The 20,161-nt window shown below is 51.5% G+C and overlaps 1 protein-coding gene across 1 annotated transcript in view; it reads left to right on the forward strand.

Annotated features, from left to right (window-relative positions):
• TNRC18 (trinucleotide repeat containing 18) overlaps positions 1 to 20,161 on the forward strand; it is a 43,945-nt gene that overhangs the window by 11,770 nt on the left and 12,014 nt on the right. The window contains 13 exon segments of the mRNA XM_065732886.1: positions 724 to 826; positions 919 to 1,124; positions 1,303 to 1,449; positions 1,892 to 2,076; positions 2,837 to 3,260; positions 3,770 to 4,717; positions 5,334 to 5,509; positions 6,205 to 6,341; positions 6,810 to 6,938; positions 8,631 to 8,805; positions 9,843 to 10,206; positions 12,628 to 12,918; positions 19,723 to 19,962. Coding sequence (XP_065588958.1) covers positions 724 to 826; positions 919 to 1,124; positions 1,303 to 1,449; positions 1,892 to 2,076; positions 2,837 to 3,260; positions 3,770 to 4,717; positions 5,334 to 5,509; positions 6,205 to 6,341; positions 6,810 to 6,938; positions 8,631 to 8,805; positions 9,843 to 10,206; positions 12,628 to 12,918; positions 19,723 to 19,962 — 3,525 coding nt within the window.

The raw sequence follows: 20,161 nt of genomic DNA on the forward strand, positions 1-20,161 counted from the left end.
AGTGGTCACCCAACTAAAATGTGGATAGGGTCAGCAGGGAAATGTGGGAAAAATGCACATGTAAAATAGCAGTTAGGGACAAAGCTGGATAAAAAAACATTTCTAAAGTCAGATAGCTGGAGATTTTAATAAGTAAGGGTGGCAGGGCTTGCAAGGCTGAGAGTCTCAGTGATTGCTGCTGTGCAGGTTGCTTCCTCCCCTGCCAGGCTGTGCTTGTGGGAGCTGTTGTGATCTGGAGGAGCTGTCTCTCCAGCCCAGCAGCCAGCCCCTGTTTTGGACTCCTGCCCTCGTCTGCCATGTGTACCCTCGCCTCACCAGACCCTTTCCTGTAGCGTAGTTTGACAGGAGAATGCAGATTCCCTCTGAGGGGCTGGATTGCAGAACGAGCCTGATGTTTTTGTGAGTGTCTGCGGGGTTGTGGCTGCGTGTTGGAGGAGGACAGGGCTTGGGAAGCACCCAGTGCTCCCAGTTTGTGAGAGTGTAAGGAGATCCTCCTCAGGTGAGACACGGCTCAGGTCTCCCCCATGAGCTGAGCACAACTGTGTGCTTTGGTGCAGGAGTTCAGATGGGTCTTGTTCCCTTCCAAGTGGATGGTGCTTCCAGGAACCCCTGTAGCAAGAACAGGGCCATGCAGATGGCCCCGCTCTGTCCTCCAAGGCCTTAAACTCGGGCAGACAGCTTTTCCAGGCTTCTCCTCTGTCACGGTGCTGGTTTGTCTCTTAGGGCACAGCCGCTCTGAAGACGACTGCGGGGACGAGAGGAGTCGTCACCGGGACAGCCACCTCCTGGCAGGGCGGCTGGAGCGGGACCAGGAGAAGCTGCTCAGGTGAGGGCTGTGCCTGCCCCACGCACTTGTGTTCCCGTCCTCCTGCAGCACTCAGACCCTCTCATTCTCTCCCTTGCCTCCCCCATGACCAGAGAGAGCAAAGAGCTGGTGGATTTCGCTCGGATCCACCCCTCCGGCTGTGCCACGAACGGTTTGAACTCCAACCTGATGGTGACGGGCGGTCCGGCCTTGGCGGGCTCCGGGCGCTGGTCCACAGACCCGGCTTCGCACTTGGCAGCACACCCCTGGCTCCCCCGAACTGGCAGCCCCTCCATGTGGCTGGCCGGCCACCCCTACGGTGAGTGCCCTAGAGGCACCCCAGGGTGCCCACAGCAATGCAGGCCGCTGCTGAGTGCCCAGGGAGGCTGCTCTCTGATCCCACGGGAATGGGAACGCGGTGTTGTGGAGCCATCCGACAGCAGCTGACTTGTTGCGGCGCATCCCCTCAGTTGTGATCGTGGTGTTTCTTCTTCCAGGACTTGGCCACCCGTCCCTGCATCAGGGCATGACTCCAGGCTTCCCCCCTGCCATGGGAGGGGCCCTCCCTTCTGCCTACCAGTTTGCCAGAGACCCGCAGTCGGGGCAGCTTGTCGTTATCCCCAGCGAGCACTTGCCGCACTTTGGTAAGGAAAGGATGCGAGCGTGTCCCTGAGGAGGGGCTGTGGCTTTGGAGTTGGCTTAGTGGGAGTGTGCATACCCAGGGGGAGCAGAAACCACAGCTCCAGGTGGCCGTGGGCTTGCCTCTTGTTACGTTGCATTTTGGAAAGGAAAATGTGTCATCTTCAGCTCTGGTTTCTCACCCTGTAGTGAGCCCCATAGAATTTGGCTCCCCGGTTAGGAGAATTTGCTCTTGGGATCAATCAGGGATGGGCAAGCCAAGGCTGAGAGAGAGCACAGCAAGTCAGGTGGCCCCATAAGTGAGGGAGAAGGACAACATACTTTCCCCTTGGCATTTCTGGTTGTGTTTTTGCATAGCTTGATGTTTGCCATCCCCACACCGTGATATTGGGGTAGAGAACCTTGCCCTGAGCAACCCTAAATCCTCTAACCCTGCTTGTTGTGCAGCAGAGCTGATGGACCGGGCTCCCCCTCTGTGGCCTGCCATGTACCCCCCGACCCGGAGCTCCCTGCAGCACGCTCACCAACTCCAGCTCCTCTCCCACCAGCAGCTGCTGCGGCAGCACGAGCTGTACATCCTGCAGCAGCAAGCAGCACACGCCATGGAGCTACAGCGGAGCGCTCAGCTCGTGGTACGTCCTGGAGAGCATCTAGCTTAGAGGTGAAAGCCTGAAGTTGGGTTATCTAGCAGGGTTTGGTATAGAGAGCCTGAGTGGTGTCAGGGGAGCTGCTCCATGGCATGGTTGTGTTTCCTTCCCTCGGGATGGCTCTGTTTATTGAGTGCTTTCATCTATGCTCACCTCCTGCAGACCTCCTGCGGTGGTTTGGAGGAGCAGCTGTAGCACTGGCAGTGATCTCACTGGGTCCTGCAGCCAGCTCCCATTCACCAGAAGGTTTTGGCAACCGTGAGGTTTCGTTTGGGTGTGTCTTGCACCCAGTTAATTTTTGTAGTGGTCATCTGTTTTTAGGCCTCTGCTTTATATTTGTGCTTGCCAAGATGGAGCTTAGAAATAGAAACTGTTATTTTTGGGGGTTGCAGTGAAAGCTGACACCTTTCCCATGACTCCTGGATCTGGGACTTCATAAAAAAAGCTATTATAAGCCTCATGATGAGTCCCAGGGGAATCTACATCTGTTTCTGCCAGTGCTTCCTATTAGATGTTCATTCGGGTCTGGGAGACCTTTCCTACTTCTGAGCACATTAACCCTTCTCTATCCTGTCACTCTTCTGCCTGGGAAGCTTTAGTTTTGGGTCAGTGTCACCCTCTATCTCATTAGATTTAAAATGGTGTTGCAGTTGGTGTTGGATAACACAAGGATTGGGTCTCGTTTGGTGGTAGATCTGTGCTGGAGCAGGTAGAGATGTGCTGAGTTTTGCTCTTCTTATTACAGGAGAGGTTGAAGGCAAACGAGCAGCGTGTGGATATGGAAGAGAAGGTGACGAAACGGAGCCTGGACAGTGCCAAATCGGGCCTGTCCTCCTCTGCCCCAGGCCTGGTACACCGAAAGCCGCCCGTGCTGTCGCCCAGCGCCTCCACGTCCTACAGCAAGGCTGTGAGTCCACCTCCCCTCTCTCCCAGGGCCTCACCCGTGTCTGTGCTCAAAGCTGAGGTGATCCAAAAGATGGAGGAGCCACCTTCGCAGCCAGCCTACTCCTACCCCGCCACCCCCAGCTCCCACCCCTCCAGCCCGCCCCCCGCCTCTCCACCCCCTGCCCCTGCCATCCCTCCAAAGGAAGAGGCACCCGAGTCCGTGGAGAAGAAAGACCTGGAGTTGGAAAAAGAGGCTGCTGGTCCATTTCAGGCCTTGTTCCAAGGTAAGAGAGCCCTGCTTTGACAGAGTCCCGTTGTGTTTGTGCCTGCCTCCCTTTTTTTCCTGAGCTCTTTCCTGCTTCCATCCCTTCCCCTAAAGAAAACCACGTTGCGCCTCTGTGAAAGCCAGGGGAGAGGCAGGGAGCAGGGTGCTGCTGTTGGCTGGGATCCTTGCCTGGGTTCTAGGGGCACCTGATCCTGTGGGCTCTCTTTTTTCCTTTGGGTTGAGCCTGGGTTGGTTCCTCCAGAGCTGAAATCTCCATGGGAGGAGGAATGCGGGAAGCAGATCCCACCGTAATTGCTGGAGATAGGCAGGAGGGACATCTTGGGTGCTGCAGCCTAAGACAGAGCGTGGCAGCTTGGCCAGTGGAGGGATGCCTGAGTAGCCACTGTGTGAGGATAAGAAGAGCTACGAGTTGATGGAAGCAAAGGGAACCCATCCCTCTGCCTCCGTGGGGGAAGTCACATGGAAGACCTTGCCATTACACAGCCTGTCCCTTCTGATATCTTGCAGAGATCCCCCCGGGATATCCATTCCAGTCCTTGCCTCCCTCCTTCGGCAGACACTATCCCTACCTCCTCCAGCCCGCCGCGGCGGCTGATGCAGATGGCCTGGCTCCCGATGTCCCGCTGCCTGCCGAGGGCTCTGAGCACATGGAGCTTTCCCCCGAGGTCAAACCCATCCACCTGTCTCCGTCCAAAATGCTAGAACCCATCCCAACAGCAGCTGAAGAGGAGTCATTGGAAGAGAGGGTGAAATCGGAAGTGCAAATGGAGGAAAGCCAAGGGGGCATCTGCGAGCAGGACATGGGGGCTCTGAACATCACCACGTCTGCTTCTGTCCCAGTGCAGAATGTGGATGGCTGCAATCTGCTGTTGCATCAAGGAGAAGCCTTGAGTGCTATGGAGCAGGACCAGGAAGACCTCCAAAGCTGCCCACCTCCTTACCAGGTGGTGGCTTGCCAGGTGGAAGATGAGGCTCAGGCAGAGACCGAGGGTGGAGCAGAGACCTGCTCGGTGCACATGGACTATGACAGCTCACTCGTGCACGCAGAGAACGAGCCACCTGAGATGGACCTGACGCCCCAGCAGGAGGAGGCCCCAGTAGCCATGGATCTGCAGGGTGCCGACGTGCCCCGGGGCAGAGAGTTTCCCAGTCTGCCCCCTGAAGAGGGGGAGCAAGGGCCAGAAATGCCCTCCTACCCAGACGAGGCGATCTCTTGCCAAATCCCAACTCTGGACATCAAACCGGGCGACCCGCTGGCGGGGATGAACGCTTTGGTGGCTGCCACGGAGATGCCTCAGGCTTGTTCTTTGTTGACTACTGCCAGTGTGGCTCCATCTCAGGTGCAGATGGAGGTGTTACCTGACCAGGCCTTGGAGCACTCCTTCCTGCAAGGGATCACTTTGCTGAGTGAAATTGCAGAGATGGAGCTGGAGAAACGGAAGCAAGAAATGCAGAGTAAGTGATGGGAACGAGGTCTGGCTGGCCTTGGGATGGGTCAGGTCTGCTTGTTCTCTGCATGAACAGTGGAGCAGAGGTCCAGCTGAGGTCTCTTGCAACCTCAGCCAGGCAGCAAGGAGCGATACCCCAAACTTCAGGCACTTTGGAGGGGCTTGGGGAAGGGCTTTTGTTGCAGCAGGCTGAGCTGCACATGGCTTCTGGACTGCTCCCCCCTTCCAGAGCCCCTCCCCATGTCTAGACAGTTCATGGTATGCATAGTGGAAACGGAGCCCCACTTGCTGAGAGCTGCCAGGGTAACACCCTTCTGGCAAGCACCGAGCCTGCAGTCTTGGGATTTGGCACAGGAGGCCCCGGGAGCTCCAGATGATGCTTTCCAAGGGCTTGGCAGGTCTTGAAAGGATCTCACCTTCAGTGACTTCCTGAGACGATTTGTAGTAGGAGCTGCCAGCTGCGGCATGGTGGGGTACAGCGGGAGATCTCAATTGGGGTCAGGGGTATTCCTGAGGCTGCTTGAGCTGCCATGGTCTGGGAAGGGACGTGAGCTTTTCCTTGTGTCCACCAGAGAGACAGTATCACAGAATCAACCTCTAGCTTTTTTTAATATCCTTCCCAGCTGGTCCAGAGAGTTTCCCTGTCCGGCCAACGCTGGAGAGTTTGCTGGCTGCCAGCACCCACATGCTCATGGAAGTACTTTCCACCCCCTTTATGGAAAGTCTGAAAACCATCCGGCTGCCTCGAGAGCTGAATCCCAACAAAAAGTACAGCTGGATGCAGAAGAAAGACGAGCCTGTAAGTAGCTCTCAGTGTGGCTGAGCCTGAAAAGCCACAGCACATCCACTCACCACCACTTGCCCTTCCCAACCACTGTGTGCCACCCTTCTGCTCTGGGCAGAGCTTCCCTCTGTGTTTGTAACTGCACATGAGTCTGCGTGGTGCAATTCAGCTTCCTCTCTTGTTTGTAAATCAACACCATTGATCTCAGCGGGACCCTCCCCAGCCCTGGAAGTGGTGCTTGTAATACAAAGCCAGCAGGAACTCATGTGTTACTGCTTTGGTGGGGAGAGTAAGTAAAGATAGCGGCAGCAGGGTTTTTCCTTTCTTATTCTTTCCTGACTCTTCCCCATGGGAGAGACTGACAGATTACTTTGTACCCAGCAAGTAAGTGTTCCAGGAATATTTTGATCTGTGTTTTAAAATCAGGGAGAAGAGACTCCATGGATGTATTTCACTCGGCAGGTTATTTCCCAGGGTTGCTCTTCCTCAGAGCTGAAACCATGCCCAGCCAGCAAGCATCTCTGCTTGAATGGTTTTGTTCCCAGTACCACTCTTGGGCGCGCTTGGTGGGGGCAGGAGTGCTGTGCTGCAGTGTCAGCTCGCAGGCTGCAGTGGCAGGATGCATTGCAAGGCGCAGCACCCCAGTGTAGGATGGGGGCCAGGACGTGCCCTGACCGTCTCCACCCCTCTTGCCTCCCCCCCCACCCCAGATGTACTCTATCAAATCTGCCATCGAGAACATGGACGCCATGGAGCTGGACTACAGGATGAGGCTGGCGGAGCTGCAGCGGCGCTACAAGGAGAAGCAGCGGGAGCTGGTGAAGCTGCAGCGGCGCAGGGACTCCGAGTAAGTCGCAGGCTGCGTGCTCGGTCTTCTCCTTTCCAGCTGGGCACCTACCACTGCCTCTCGGTCCAGGAGAGAAAGCAGCCTTCCATCCCTCCCTGTCTCCTCTCGTCCCGGTACGGCTCGCCAGAGCTTTGCACAGCACACTCCTAGGCTATGTGACACAGCACCCCACCACTGGTGAACGCAGCTGGGAGACCATTGTTAGAGACAACCTCGGCTTCAGCAGCTCAGTTTAGCGGTTCGGTGACAGGCGAAGGTTCTGGGTTGGCTCCCGTTCTTGCTTGCTTTCTTTTTTTTCCTTTTTCCTCTTTTTGGATTTATTTGCTGTATCATTTTTTTCCCGTTTGCTTTGCTTTTTGGTTGCAAAATTTGATTTTTTTTTTCTTTGCTTTTTTTATTCCTTTTTTGTTTTGTTTTGTTTTTGTTTTGTTGCCTTGGTTAACAGTGAAGCGTGTGGTTTTTTTAAAGGGAAAAGCATGACGAGAAAAGTAGAAGCTTGGCGAGAAGAGGCCCTGGAAGGCCCAGGAAGAGGAAACTTGGATCAAGCGCTCTGTCGCCCATTAAGGAGAGAGGGAAGAGTGACAGCAAGAGTGGAAAGTAAGGCTGGAATTTGGGGAAGACGGGAAAATGGCAGGGTCGCTGCACAGGGTCGTACTTGGGGAAAGCATCTCGGATGCAGCGGGGTCTCGCCGTGGCGATGCTCAGGCAGGATGGTCTCACACGAGTGGCATGCAGGCGTTGGACATGAGCACGTCCTCGTGGTGGGAACGCCATGGCAGCCCGTGTGTCTGCGTGTTGGCTGCGGGTAGGACAGGCAGAGTTGAGCGGTGTTGAGCGCTCGGTGTCGGGAGTGTGTCCTCGTGCCCTTTCAGGAGGACGATGCAGGAGGGTGCTGTTGGCAGGGATGCTGGTGGCAGAGAATGGAAGGATAGGGCTGGTCCAGGTTTTCTGTTTTCTCGGGCCTTTCTGCTGCGTTTCTTGTGTCTTCACCTCTTGTTCCTCTCATCAGTGGGAGTTGGTTTGGCCTGGCCTCTTTCTCTCCAGTGTCTGGGTCATTCTCTCTTCTGCTTTTTTTCTCGTTTGGATTCCTGGATCACAGTTGGCCATCTAACCATCCTTAGGTGGCTGAGCCTCTCCAAAGGGAGGGCATCTCCCAGCTGCCTCCCTGTTGCAAATATTTCAATCGAATTCAGGTGCCCAGCTCCCACTGACTGCGTGCTTCTGAAGAGCTGTCCTCTCGGTGGCTGTGTTTTGCTCCTCGTGTTCAGATGGCTGAGCGGGCTGGAGGCATCCAGAGGTGGCTGGAGCTGTGCATGTGTGCATGCATGAGCGTGTTGGTATGCACGTCCTTGTGTTACAGGGATGCTGAAGTGACCTGGTCTGGGAGGTGGAGGTGCACCCTCAGTGTCCAGGGCAGGAGGTGTTGTTTTAGCTGAGTGTGGTGGTCAGCAGAGAGGACTGAGGGGGAGGGGAAGTTCCTAGAGGCTGTCAGTGGCTTTGTGTGGCAGAGTGACATGGGCCAGCAGGCTTAGTGTGAAGGAGGTGGCAATGAGAGCTTTCAGTGGAGGCTTGGTAGAGGTCTTTAGGTGTTGAATGATCTTAGCATCCATCAAATAGTTCATGGAGACAGCTGGGGAGTAGTGAAAGACGTGCTTCTAGTCTCACATTATTATTATTATTTTATTGTTTATTTACCCTCTCCTTTCCCCACAAATCCTGGAGAGAGACCAGAAACAGTCTGCAAATGGCACTGGCAGTGGGGCAAGGCTTGTAAAGCAGATGGCCTGCCCTTTGTGCAAGCTGGTCCGAACGGTGCCGTTGTCCCTGCGAGGTGGTCCCTTAACCCCTCCTTGCTCAGACTGAGCATCCTGGTGCCAGGCATGGCGGCACCCCCCTGGGCCTCAGGACTCTCTCTGCACCCAGTGACCACGAAAGTAGAGGTGAGATAAGACCACCATGGCCAGCTCAGCTGCCTATACTGCTGAGCTGTACAAAGTTGGGCACTTTTTCAGTGTCTGTTACTCAAGACCCCAAACACTTCCTTTCAGAGACCATCTTGTGAGTCTCTGATTGTGTGCTGGTATCCAAGAAGGGCTCCCTGCCTCTCCTCTTTGGCGGAAAACAGGAGTCAGGCTCTCACTGTGTCCAAACTGCTGTCACTTCCCAGTGGACTTGGCTCCCATTAACGATCCCCACCGTTCTAGGAGGCATTTTACCTCACTTCTGAGCTTGTTGGGGATCACAGGGAGGAAAGCCCCCACCTTGACCCATCCTGTGCTTGGCTTGCAGACTAAGCAAGTCCTTGTTGCTCTCTGAAGACTCTGAGACTGGCGAGGGCATGAAGAAGAGGCACAAAGGGGCCCTCCCGGAGGAGGATGACGATGTGGAGAGCGGCAGTGGCAAGATGAAAGGGAGGAACCAGAGCTGGGAAGAACACGATGCTGCTCCCAGCTTCTCAAACGAGGTCAGTGCCCTCGTGGGGAATGCGGAGCCATAGGCCAAAAGCAGATCTTTTTCCCGCTTTGCCCGGTGTTGGCTCGCTTTGAACAACTCCTCCTGATCTTACAGCATCTGCTCTCAGTTCACATGTGTTCAGCAGCTCCTCATGGGAGGGCTCTGTGCAGCAGAGGGGTGTTTGCAGAAGCTAATGTTGGCTGATGGAGGCTGGGCCTTTCTGGTAATCAGTAGAGAGGCGAGCACCTTCGAGCCGGCCAGGGCATTGCAGCGTTGTACTAGCTGAGAATCCAGAGCAGTGGCTGTATTTCTGCTCTGGCTGTCGAGGCAGAGTGGGTGACTTTTTGAGGCGAGGGAGGAACAGAGTGCAGTTTCGCTGTTTTAAATGCAGGGTCTTCCTTTTTTCCTGTTGAAGCAGTTAAATAACTACTGGAGCTTTAAGCTGCTGAAGAAATCCAAAATGCACACAGGCAAAGTACCCAATTACAGCTGCTGTTATCGAGCTGTAACACATGTAAAGTAAATCTACTTCTTTTCAAAGTGCAGGAAAATATGGAAAAAGGATGTAACAGCCCTGGCTGCAGTGCAGTGGTGCTGATGCTCTTGCTGAGAGATATTTGGGTATTTTTTGCATCCCTGCCACTGTAGCTGGTTGCTGGTATGGAAATCTGTATTTGGCTGGAATTTTGGGTGAAGAAGATTCACAATCCCCATGATCTAGAGAACAGCTTGTAAACCAAACCTAAACAAATCCTGAAAAAACAGAAAGTGTTGAGAAGAAAGTAACTCCAAACTATGTTAATTTGTGAATCTGTTTCTTTTGGAAGAAAACTCAAGTTTTTCTGAGTTATATTACTCTATGAGGGTGAAGCTGCACCGCTTGCTGCTATCTTTCTCCCTAGCACCATGATGCAAGCAAAGATCTTCCTTTTGAGGCATCATTAGTTGGCAAGCAGAAGAGACTGAAATGGGGGTAGTCAAAAACCCTGGGGTCTGCCATGGTAGCTGCTTTGTATTCACCTGCGTCCCTTCCTTTCACCTTGACAGTTAAAGCTTAAGAAAAAGAAGGTACCATCGGATCAGGAGCAGCTGGCCAGCAAGCTTGACAAGGCCCTGTCGCTCACCAAACAAGAGAAACTCAAATCCCCCTTCAAGTTTGCTGACAGCTCTGGGGGGAAGCTGAAAGCTGGTGGAGGTGGCAGCAGGTACCTCCCTTCTCATGAGGCTCTGCCATGTAAGGAGGAGAAGAAGAGCCTGGCCAAAAACCTGGGCCTGTCCTTGAAATCCACCAAGGAAGGTAAAAACAAAGTGGCTGCCAAAATGAAGAAGATGGAGGTGGGATTAAAAGTCAAAAATCAGCTGAAGGTTTCCCATTCACCAGCAATATCTGAAGTTAGCAGCTACTCCTATAGTAAGTAATCCCTCGTTTATCTCTTGTTATGGTGTAACCTGTTGTGTGGGCTTGTGGCAGGGGTTTCTGGCCTCTTGCAAATGGTCTTGGAGATGAGCTTTTGGGTGGAAGGTGACTTTCTTCTTGGCTAATCCATGCTGCTGCATCTTTGGGCTGAGTGTGAGATGTCCACCCAGCTTGCCCCATCCGAGAGGTAGCAGACATTGCTGTGTCCCTTCCTGGCCTGTGTTGTTCTGATTGTCCACGTGGAAAAAGAAGTAAAACCATGTCCTTGCTTTCAGTGCGAGTAGACACTCTCCATCTAGCTGTCAGGTGAATTCTCAGTGCCCTTCCTCAGGAGGTGGTTAACAGAGACAACTTGGTGTGAGCTAGGCGGGACTAAGCTGTGGAGGCAGGTAGAAGGGCCATGGTCTGCAGGGAAAACTGATATCTGAAGGATCCTACTGCCTTTGTGCAGTGTCACGGCTTGATTCCTGGGTGGCTGTGTACAACCTTCCCATCAGAATTAATCTACACCTTGGCAGCCTATGTACTGGTGCACCCAAGGCAGAGATTCCTGCTTGTGAGCAGACACCGTTACAGAAAGGAAAATGTGAATTGCAGATACAATTAGGAAGACAAAGGATCAGGCATGGAAGAGTTTTTAATGGCTTAGGGAGACAATGGGGCAGAGAGCGTGTGCAGGACTTGGCAGTTTATGGTCTGAGGCCTGGTAGCTCACTTACATACACATCTTGTCCTTTGCTTGCAGCTAATTAAGTCCCACATTAAAGCTCTTAAGGGGTATTCACATGCATAACAAATGTACGTGGCAGCAGTGCGAGACCAGTTTAGAAATTTCACTAATAGGGAAGATGATGAGGTAGTGACTCCACGCGAACAGATGTTTGGCATGAAATCAACCATTTATGTGGCAAAATAGGAGCCATTGTGTTTGCTGGACTTGAACACAGCCTTTGACTGGTGGTGCTTTACAAACCACCCCGTAGTGCAGCTCTTTGGTGTACTTCAGTCCCAGGAACAGACCCAGGCCTCTTTGCCTGGGAGCTCTGGAGCTGTTGGGGAGGTAAGCAGGGCAGAGAGGCAGCACAGCCTGTTGCTGTAAGGAGGAGCTTTCACAGCGTTCTTGCACTTGCTGTGATTTCAAGATCAGACACTCCTTCCCACACCCATAGGAGCAAGGGAGCTGCTGTCCGAGTGCTCTCCTTTCCAGCAAGTCTCCTGGTGTAGGACTGTGCCCATGTCACCACGTCCATCTCAGAGCAGGAGGATTATTGTTACTGAGGAACCGACTCCGGAATGGCTCAGCTTCGATACGTGTTCTTTCAGCTGTGTGCCAAGTTCAAGGAAAGGGCCCTGGGCAGTCATTTGGTCACTCAGGCGTGCTGGATTTGGGGAGGCAGGTCGAGCATATGGCAGCACCTCCTGTGACTGGTGGGCTGCTGTTGTGGAGGAGGAGAATGGGACTGGTGCCAAACGCTCGTGCCTCCTCCTAACCTCACGCTTCTCTAGCTCAAGTCCTGAAAACTTTTGGTATGGATCCAAAGGGTGAGCTGAGTATCCCGTTCCCATCCATTTTAATGGAAGTGAGGTTCACCAGATCTTCTGTATATTTGGGCTTGTTCCTTCCTCTCCACAACCAGCAGAATGGAGGTGGGGAGTGATGTGCAACTGGGGCTGACTCTGGAGAGCATCTGCTGCTGCCTGCATGCTGGGAACATCCATGTCCATAATGTTATGGTGTCAGTGTTGTGTTTGTGAGCTGGGATGTGACACTTCAGACCTGCTTCTGTCACATCCAGGGGCGCCAGATATTTTTACTCCACTCGTCTGATACTGGAGAGGATTGTTGCATAAAGCTTAGGACCTGCAGCTTGTTAAAATCGGGATGGTGAGCCAGGGAGCTTGGTCACTGTTCTGTTTCGGTGTACTCTGTACTGCTGAGTGTCTGGGCTGGCATATTTGGGGTTGGACGTGTTGCCCCTTAGCAGCTGGGGTTGCTCTGGCTGCATCAGAAACCCTCCAAGAGAGTCAGTTTGTGTAGAAATGGGGATTTAAGTCGGAGGATAACCGTGGCTGAGGCTGACTCGGGTCACTGGCATCGCTGCACCTTTTGGGTGCCTTCATGGTGGAAATACCTGACTGAGCTTTCTGTTCCTGAGCTGAAAACTTGGATCCTGCTGTGAAGCAGAAAGGATTGCTGGGTCTAGATGGAGAGTGTTTATTTCTAACTGAAAGAAGGAAGAGTGTATTTCTGTGTTGATTCGGCTCCCAGCTGAGCCTGTGCCTTGTGACAGAGGCCTCTTGGGAAAGCCACGGCGGCACGCAGCCCCCCGTGGTGCAAAGCCCTCTGACCCCGTCTGACACCCACCCAAACCCCGTTCCCCGAGGTAATGCTCTTCCCACCCGCTTTGACTGCAGATACGGACTCGGAGGAGGAGGAGGAGGAGGAGGAGGGATCCCTGAGGGACGAGTGGCCGGCGCAGCCCCCCTCCGCCCCCAAGCCGCGGCCGCCCGGCCTCTACAGCACAGCGGCCAGGAAGGGCGGCCGGGCGGCCGGCGGCCCCAAGGCGGCCCCGCACGGTGTGGTGCCCGGGCGGCCGCTGAAGGCCAAGGCGGCGGCGGGCCGCAAGCAGCCCTTCTGCCTGCTGCTGCGGGAGGCCGAGGCGGGATCTTCCTTCAGCGACTCCTCGGAGGACTCGTTTGATCAAGGTTACTAGCTTATAGCAAACGCACCCCTCCGCCATGTGTGCGTGGGGCGGGCGGGGGGCGAGCAGGGGCCCTCAGTTGGGGGTCAGCCATTTTGATGGCCGCAGCCAGGGCGGCCATCTTTGTTCTTGGCGGCGTAGGCTGCCGTATCAGCCCGACGGTTGTTTTTTATCCTTTTTGTACCTGTATCGTTGTGATATTATTACCGACTGGCTCTGTTAGAGCTTTTATATCGGCTGGGTTTCAGAGTTCACCTCTCCCTGCTTTCCTGTTCCCTTCCTCCCTTCAGTTTTTCCCTCACTTTCTTCCTTGCTGCCACCCACCACCATTATATTCTTTTTATTACTATTATTATTATTTTATTTCTTATTATTTTATTTCAGCATGGGCCTTCAAGAGGCTTGGAAGGAGCTTTATTTTTTTTTTTCCTTTTTCCCTTTTTCAGTCGCTTTCCTTTGTTTTTTATTATCATTTTTTTCTTACTGCCGGGATACTGTTGTGTGGCCGTGTGACTTGATGTTTGTACTGCGATTTGGTATACCAAGCTTTATTAAACATATCGAGTTCATTTTTAACTAAACCTGTGTACTTGTCTCTCTTGCTGTGTCTCTTAGCAGGCGATTAGGTTGCCGCTTCACTCCATCCTGCTCTGCATCCCTCTCCTGCTCCCACTCCCCATGAGTAGAACTGGAATTAACCTAGTCTGGGTACTCTCTATTATTCAAATATCCCTGCTAGCACTTGTCGCTCGCTGCCTTTGTCCAAATCAAGGCCTCTCTCCCACCCCCTACTCCTTTTATTTCGTTTTTTATTTTGCTCATCTGTTTTATGTTATTTTATTTCTTATTTACAGCTGTTTTCTTGTGTTGTTAGGCTCTCAAGGCAGGCAGATAAATCGCGGGGACTCTCAGTCCTCATTGCTGCTGTGCGTAAGGTCCCCATTATTTGACAGGCAGACATGTTTTCTTCTCTTTTCACAATATGCTCAGCAAGTTTTTATGCCCCTTTTGGGTGGTAATGTTTTTCGGATGCCCGCACATAATCTGTACTGCTCAAGGATGTGGTAATTACTGCATTAAATTTGACTGCAGTTTCCCTCCCCCACTCTCACTCCCAATTTTTTTCTTTTTTCCCTTACAGCTTCTTTTTGTCAGCCTGTCATTAGTACTTCAGTGGGAAAAGAGATTACTTGAGACTTTTCCTCCAGAGACACAAGGGGTTTCTGTTTTAGAGCGCACTCATTAAATAATAATCACGGGGAAAGGTCATTTTAATGAGCCCTCAGCTCCCAAAAGAAAGTAGCTCGTCTGGGCTGAATGCTAAGCAAGAGCATCCCCAGTTGTTATCGTCTGCGTTGCACAGCAGAGCTGCATGTAGCACAGCAAAAGCCTTTTAGCATTTCACACTGCTCAGACAGTTGTTAATTGAAAATGGGGCTGGATAGTTTTTGCTTTGGTTTTGTTCTTCTTAGTTTTTGATCTGAATCTCCTCCACACACCTGTTTTTCTTCCCTCCAAACCCATCCTCCAAAGTAAGGCAATTTAAGCTAAAAAAGCACGTATATCAAACAGCAGAAAGATACGGAATGCTGATGTGGTTTGATGTGGCTCAGGGCTGGGCCCACCAGTGCATCCAAAAGAAAACTAAAATCTGTTTCAGAGAAATCAAATTGAGTCCTCAGAGGACCCAAACTGTTCTGGGGACAGTGGATTTTGTGTGAGGGAGCACCACATTTCCATGGAGAGTCTGCGTTACTTCCGTTCAGCTTGACATCTCTTCCCTGTTACTTTCTGCATCTTTTCTTTGTTTATTTTGCTGCTGTTGGACGTTTTGAGGATATCAGTCCCCTTTAGATGCTAAGCTCTTTGGGTTTTTGGGACTTTCCTTTTTGGTTTCGCTCCAGAGGGCGGATAGGTAACTTGTCCCTAATTGGCTTTGTTGATTTTTCGAGTAACCTGTCTGCTTTTTGGAAAAACAGCTATCCCAGTTTTATGGGATAAAGCCTTGGGGAGGGAGGGGCATACGGGAGGAGGTGGGGAAATCTGGAACAAATGGGAAAAGGCATTGTAAATCCCTCAGAGGTGTCATTTAATGGTGGGGAAACCAAAGATGCAAAAGCCCCAGGGGTGGGAGGTGGGCACGGAGGGGTGGTTGGGAGGGATTACTGGTTACAGGTTTTTTTTTCTTTTTTTTTTTCTGCAAATGGTTTTTGATTTTATTATTATTTTTGTTCGGTTCTTTGTCAGAAACATTTCTTGAAGGGATATTTGGGTAATAGGGTTTCTAATGGCTTTCCCTGATACTAAACCGATTAATAACCTCAGCTTTTCTAGAAGTGCTCGCTTTCTCCTTGCAGCTGCTTGGCCAACCCTTTCACCCCTGCCCCTATCCATGATGCTTTGAATGTCTGTGTCGGTCTCTTGCATTTGCTCTCACGCTGCACTAAAGAAGCAAAGTGGTTGGCTGGTGGTAGGGCAGACACTTCTCAGCGAGGGTCACTAACCATGAACCCGAACCTTGACCATTGTTATGTAGGTAGGCAAAATAATTTTCTTTATGTCATCTGTCAGCCTCAGATGTTTCGATGTTACCTCCGTGAATAATGACACGTGGATCTTTGCATTCTCTTGTTATGTTTATTTTTTTGTTCTAATTTTGAAGATGATCGCTGTCCGCTTTTGACTTTCCTCTGTCCATGAAGAGTTTTGCATGGAAGATTTGCTTGAGTGTGTTTGAGGACTCCAGAAGTGCTTTACTGTTTGCTGATTGATTTTCTCTTGGAGAACCCCCTTATTCTAGCAAAAGGAAGGGTTTTTTTGGATGAATCTGAGATGAGAAGCCACGGAGGTGCGTGCTAAGGCTCTGCCTCTGTCCAGCTGAAAGGTTCCTGGGCCACAGTGCAGGCTGCTGCTAGGGCAGTGTGTGCCATGGCCCTGCCACTGTCTATGTCAGACGTAGGACTAGCTGCAGGAGACCTTGTTTTGTCTGCCTTGAGATAGTTGTAGGGACACACGGATTTCTTGCTGACCAAACATAGCACTGCTGTTAATGATAATGAGCAAAATCTGTGGTGTTTCATCCAGTGACCTTGGAGAGGAAACTGCCAGTGCAGGCTGAAGCCACATGGGGCCTTCAGAGGCCATCAGGGTTGGGAATGCCATCAAGTTTCCGTGACCAAAGACTTAAATTAACATTTTTCTCCTCAATAGACTGTTTCCCTGAAGGGATCAATACCTTCTTCCCTGCTCTCCCTAACTTGGAGGATGATTTTGCCCCCTGGAAAGAAAATTCTTGGTAGAATATTTTTCTACTGTTTTTCTTTTCATGACAGTGTGGATAAACTTTCCCTGTACAACCGATCCCGTGTGGTCGTCGTAGCAGTTCTTAATAAGTACTTCTGGAGTCAGCAGTGCAACACACGTGGAGGAAAAATCTACAAATGATGAGAATTGATTTGTTTGGCATAATAAAAAAAAAAGAAAAAATGACCAAATGAAGGACATTCTTACATTGGAGACTTGAAAATAGGTAACCTCCAGAGTTTGGACCGATCACACAAATCAGATGTCAATGACCCAGGAGCTGTCTAAAGTCTGCCTGTACTTAGCCTGCTTTGTATGCTGTAGGCCTGCTTGGTGTTACGAAAAAAATCACGCTATTTTTTTTTACAATGTGAAATGACTCTTCTAAGTGTGTGTTTTTACCCCTCCCCCTTTTCCCTTTTCCTCCCCACTCCCTTCCTCAGTCCTGTTACATCAGTCTGTAAAAACCAAACTGCTTAACCGATCTCTGTTCATCTTCATTTATTCCTCTCCTACTGTAAAATGCCATAAAAACAGTGAGAAATTGCAGTCTTTTCCATTGGTTTTGGTTTTGAATTTAATGCAGGTAAATGTACTGGGAAAAAAAAAAAGGAAAAGCTGTGACTCTAGGTTATCTGGCTTCACTGGCATTTCAGCATGACTCTGTTTGTTTTGGCTCCGGGGTTGTGTGCATACGTGTGATGGTGTGTGTGGGTGTGTGCACACATATACATGCTCTATAAGGATGGCACAAATGTTTTGCTTGGAATGCTTGGTCCTCACCTTTGCTCAGTGTTTACAGAATTACAACTGGAGGGGGAAAAAAATGAAGAAGAAGGGAAAAAAAAAGGGTATTTCAGAACGCTTTTTTTTGCCCCTGTGTTAGTTCTTGGCAGGAGAAAAGATGGAGGCTTTGGTAGTGCAAAAGCATCTGTGTGAACTTTGATTGTAGCCCGTGGGTAGGATAGCAGGAGTCAGAGTCAGGCTTCAGATTCTGTACAGTGGGCTGAAGAGCATCAGCAGGAACATCATTGACACCAGGGCTGTGGATGTGGGGACTCGTTTAGAAGCTGTGGGTTTGGAGGGATTGGTTTCACTCTGTCGATCTTGTCTCTTGGCACATCACGAGGAAGAGGAGAGCGAGAGTGGAGAAGGTAGAGCTGTGAGTGAAGGCTGTGATGTGCTAAATCGTGTTGTTTTTTTATTTCAGGCTGCAGGTCGAATCTCATGCAGGTAGAAATATAAGTGCTCAGGTAGTAATGCTGACGAGGGACTGTCTGTGGTTGTCTTTGTGTAGCGTGACACCGTATATCTGAAGGAGGTTAGAATAACTGCTGGCTGCCTTATTGCATCGTACGTTTTCCGTAGTGTGAGTAATGGCTGCTTTCAGCGTGGCTTTTAAATCTGTTTCACCTTGGGGTTTTTGAAATACGGGAGCTGCTCGGTGCCCTTGTGGCTGCAGAGCCCACAATAGCTGGGGTGGACAGGAGTCTTCAAGCACTGAGCGAGGAGCGTGCTCGCTGCTGGGTGGTGTTTGTGTGGGACAGCTCGTGAAGGGGTTCTCCTGTAAAACGTCCCCATTTTTTACCTGCTTTCTTCATGACCCATTCAGGCAAGCTTTTGTCGGCTCTCCTGGCTCTCTGGTCTAGCAGAAAGGGCTGCATGGGCTGATCTTTCTGATTTTGCAGCGTTTTACTGATTTCACATGGGATGTGTGGATGGAGCCTCAAATAAGGGGCATGTTGGAGTCGGGCATCTCACTTTGGGGTGGAACAGAACTGGTGCAGGAGCTCAGGAACTGCTGCTTGCAGGCAGGTGGCTTCAGCATCTCAGAGTAGCCGTGTTCATCTGGGTGTGCTTTCTTCCTGGCAAAATATGATAGAAAAACAGCCAGTGTGCCCCTTCCTGTGTTAGGGGAAGGAATCTGATCCTCATTTGCTGTGGATTGGGTTTTTTTTGCATGTGGTTTGTATGCAGGCTGTGGATGTCTTGGTATATACTACAAGTCTGTTGGGTTGGTAGCAGTTTTCTATCAAAAGGATCATCTGAGCCACTGAGGTGGGGAAGGGATTTCTGTGCAGTCAACGAGCAGTGTTCTGCAGCCATCTGATGTATGCTGTTTAAAAAACAAAAAGGCCTCGTTTGGTAAAACAAGGATGAGAGCACTGCTTCCTGGTAGCACTGCTATTTCTGAAGGCACAGAAAAACAACCCAAAGTGGAAAAATAGTGCTCGTGTTACTGCATTTTTTTTAACAACCAAGTGTCGGGAACATTTTTATCTATCCCCAAGGGCACCAGTGGAAAGAAAAGGATTTTCGTGTTGGTTGCAGCTCGTGTTGAAGGGATCTGGTTTCTTGTTGGGAGGGCAGTGGAGGCTCTGGGAGCGGAGCAGGGCTCCTGCTAGCGGTGGGAATCTCAGCAGTCTCAGTGGTCCTGCTGAAGCCTTCAGTTTTGAGGGAAATGAAAGACGTTTTCAAGCCCTAGTTTTTGCAGTTAGAAAGACCCCCAATGTGTATATGTGTATATGTATGTGTGGTGTACGTGCGTTTGTGCAGTGACTCTCACCAGTGCTAACTGTGGATGAGATGTTTGTAAAAGGAGTTGCCTTTGGGCTGGTGGGCAGGCCTTGGGAAGAGCTGTCGGGAAGGGATGCCCCTCTCAGAGCATTGCCCCACGAGCACACATTGTACAGGAAGACCCCAGCCCGGTGCCCTGCGTGTGCCAGCCCAGGCTCATTTCTTGGCCAGAATTCCACCTGGGGCTGTGGGCAGCTCGCTCTGCCTTTCCTGAGCTGTAGAGAGGGAAGGGAAAGGTGCAGAGAGTTTTGAGGCAGAGCGCTTTCAGCACTCCCGTTGCCATCTCCAGTGCTAACTGCCGAAGCCTCGCAAGTGTCATTTCCGCCCTTTGTGTCCTTTCATCTGCAGAGACAATTTTCCTCCTTTTGCATTCCAAATCCATCACTTTCAGATTATTATTTCCCTCCTTCCCCCTCTCTTTGCATTTTTGCCTCCTGCCCCTTCTCCTCTCCATGTCTTCCTTGCCTCCTGCTGCGATGCAGGCTGATCTCTGGTATTCCCCTTCCGTGCTGAGCTCTGGTTCTGATTTCACTAATGGATTTTGTTACGGAGGAAAAAAGTGACGGGTGGGAGGGGAATCCCACAGCTCCAGGGTTGGGATTTTCGAAGGAGTTAAGCTTTTAATTCCTCCTGAAAGCCGTGGGGAAGGGGTGTGTGGCTTCCTTTCCAACACCTTGCTTTTCCCTCCCCCGCCTTGGATGAGTCCTCTGCCATACCTTGTGTTGCTGTGTCCCCCATGGGTGGTGGTAGGCAGGGTGATACCAGCTGCGTGTGTCTGTGGCCGAGACCTTCTGGCTCAGCTCAGGGGTGGCTCAGTGCTGCTTAGGGGGAGCACAGAGCAGAGGAGAGCTATCGGTTCAGGGTGGAGATGTGGCTGGTGCACAGCTCTGCAGGATTTGTAATGGGCTGCTTCTTTTCTGCGTGCTAGATTCCAGCTCAGAGGAAGAGGAGGAAGAGGACGAAGAGGAGGAAGAAGAGGTGGAGGACTATGGGACAGACGGCACTGACAGGCTTTCATCACCTGCCCTTGACGAGAGCGGCCTGGGCCTGCTAGCGAGGTTTGCTGCCAGCGCAATGCCCAGCCCCATCGTTCCCCCTCCGCTTTCCATCATCCAGCTGGAGGCCAAGCAGAAGGCGAAGAAGAAGGAGGAGCGACAGAGCCTGATGGGTGAGTCGTGTCCTCAGGGTTCGTGCCAGGGGTGAAGGTGGATGGTTCAGGATCAGCTGCCTTGCAGGAAAGCAGATGCTTATCCAGACGTGACCTTGCTTTTGGCTGCTTGATCTTAATACTGATGGCGAGTTCACTGTCTCGCAAGAAAAGAAGAAGCAGTCACGAGGATGGCAGTTGTAGCAGCTGCAGCTGTGGC

This window comes from Cyrtonyx montezumae, unplaced genomic scaffold (genome assembly GCF_038088225.1).
Source record: "Cyrtonyx montezumae isolate F1298 unplaced genomic scaffold, pur_monq_1.0 scaffold_16, whole genome shotgun sequence".
Classification (NCBI taxonomy): domain Eukaryota; kingdom Metazoa; phylum Chordata; class Aves; order Galliformes; family Odontophoridae; genus Cyrtonyx; species Cyrtonyx montezumae.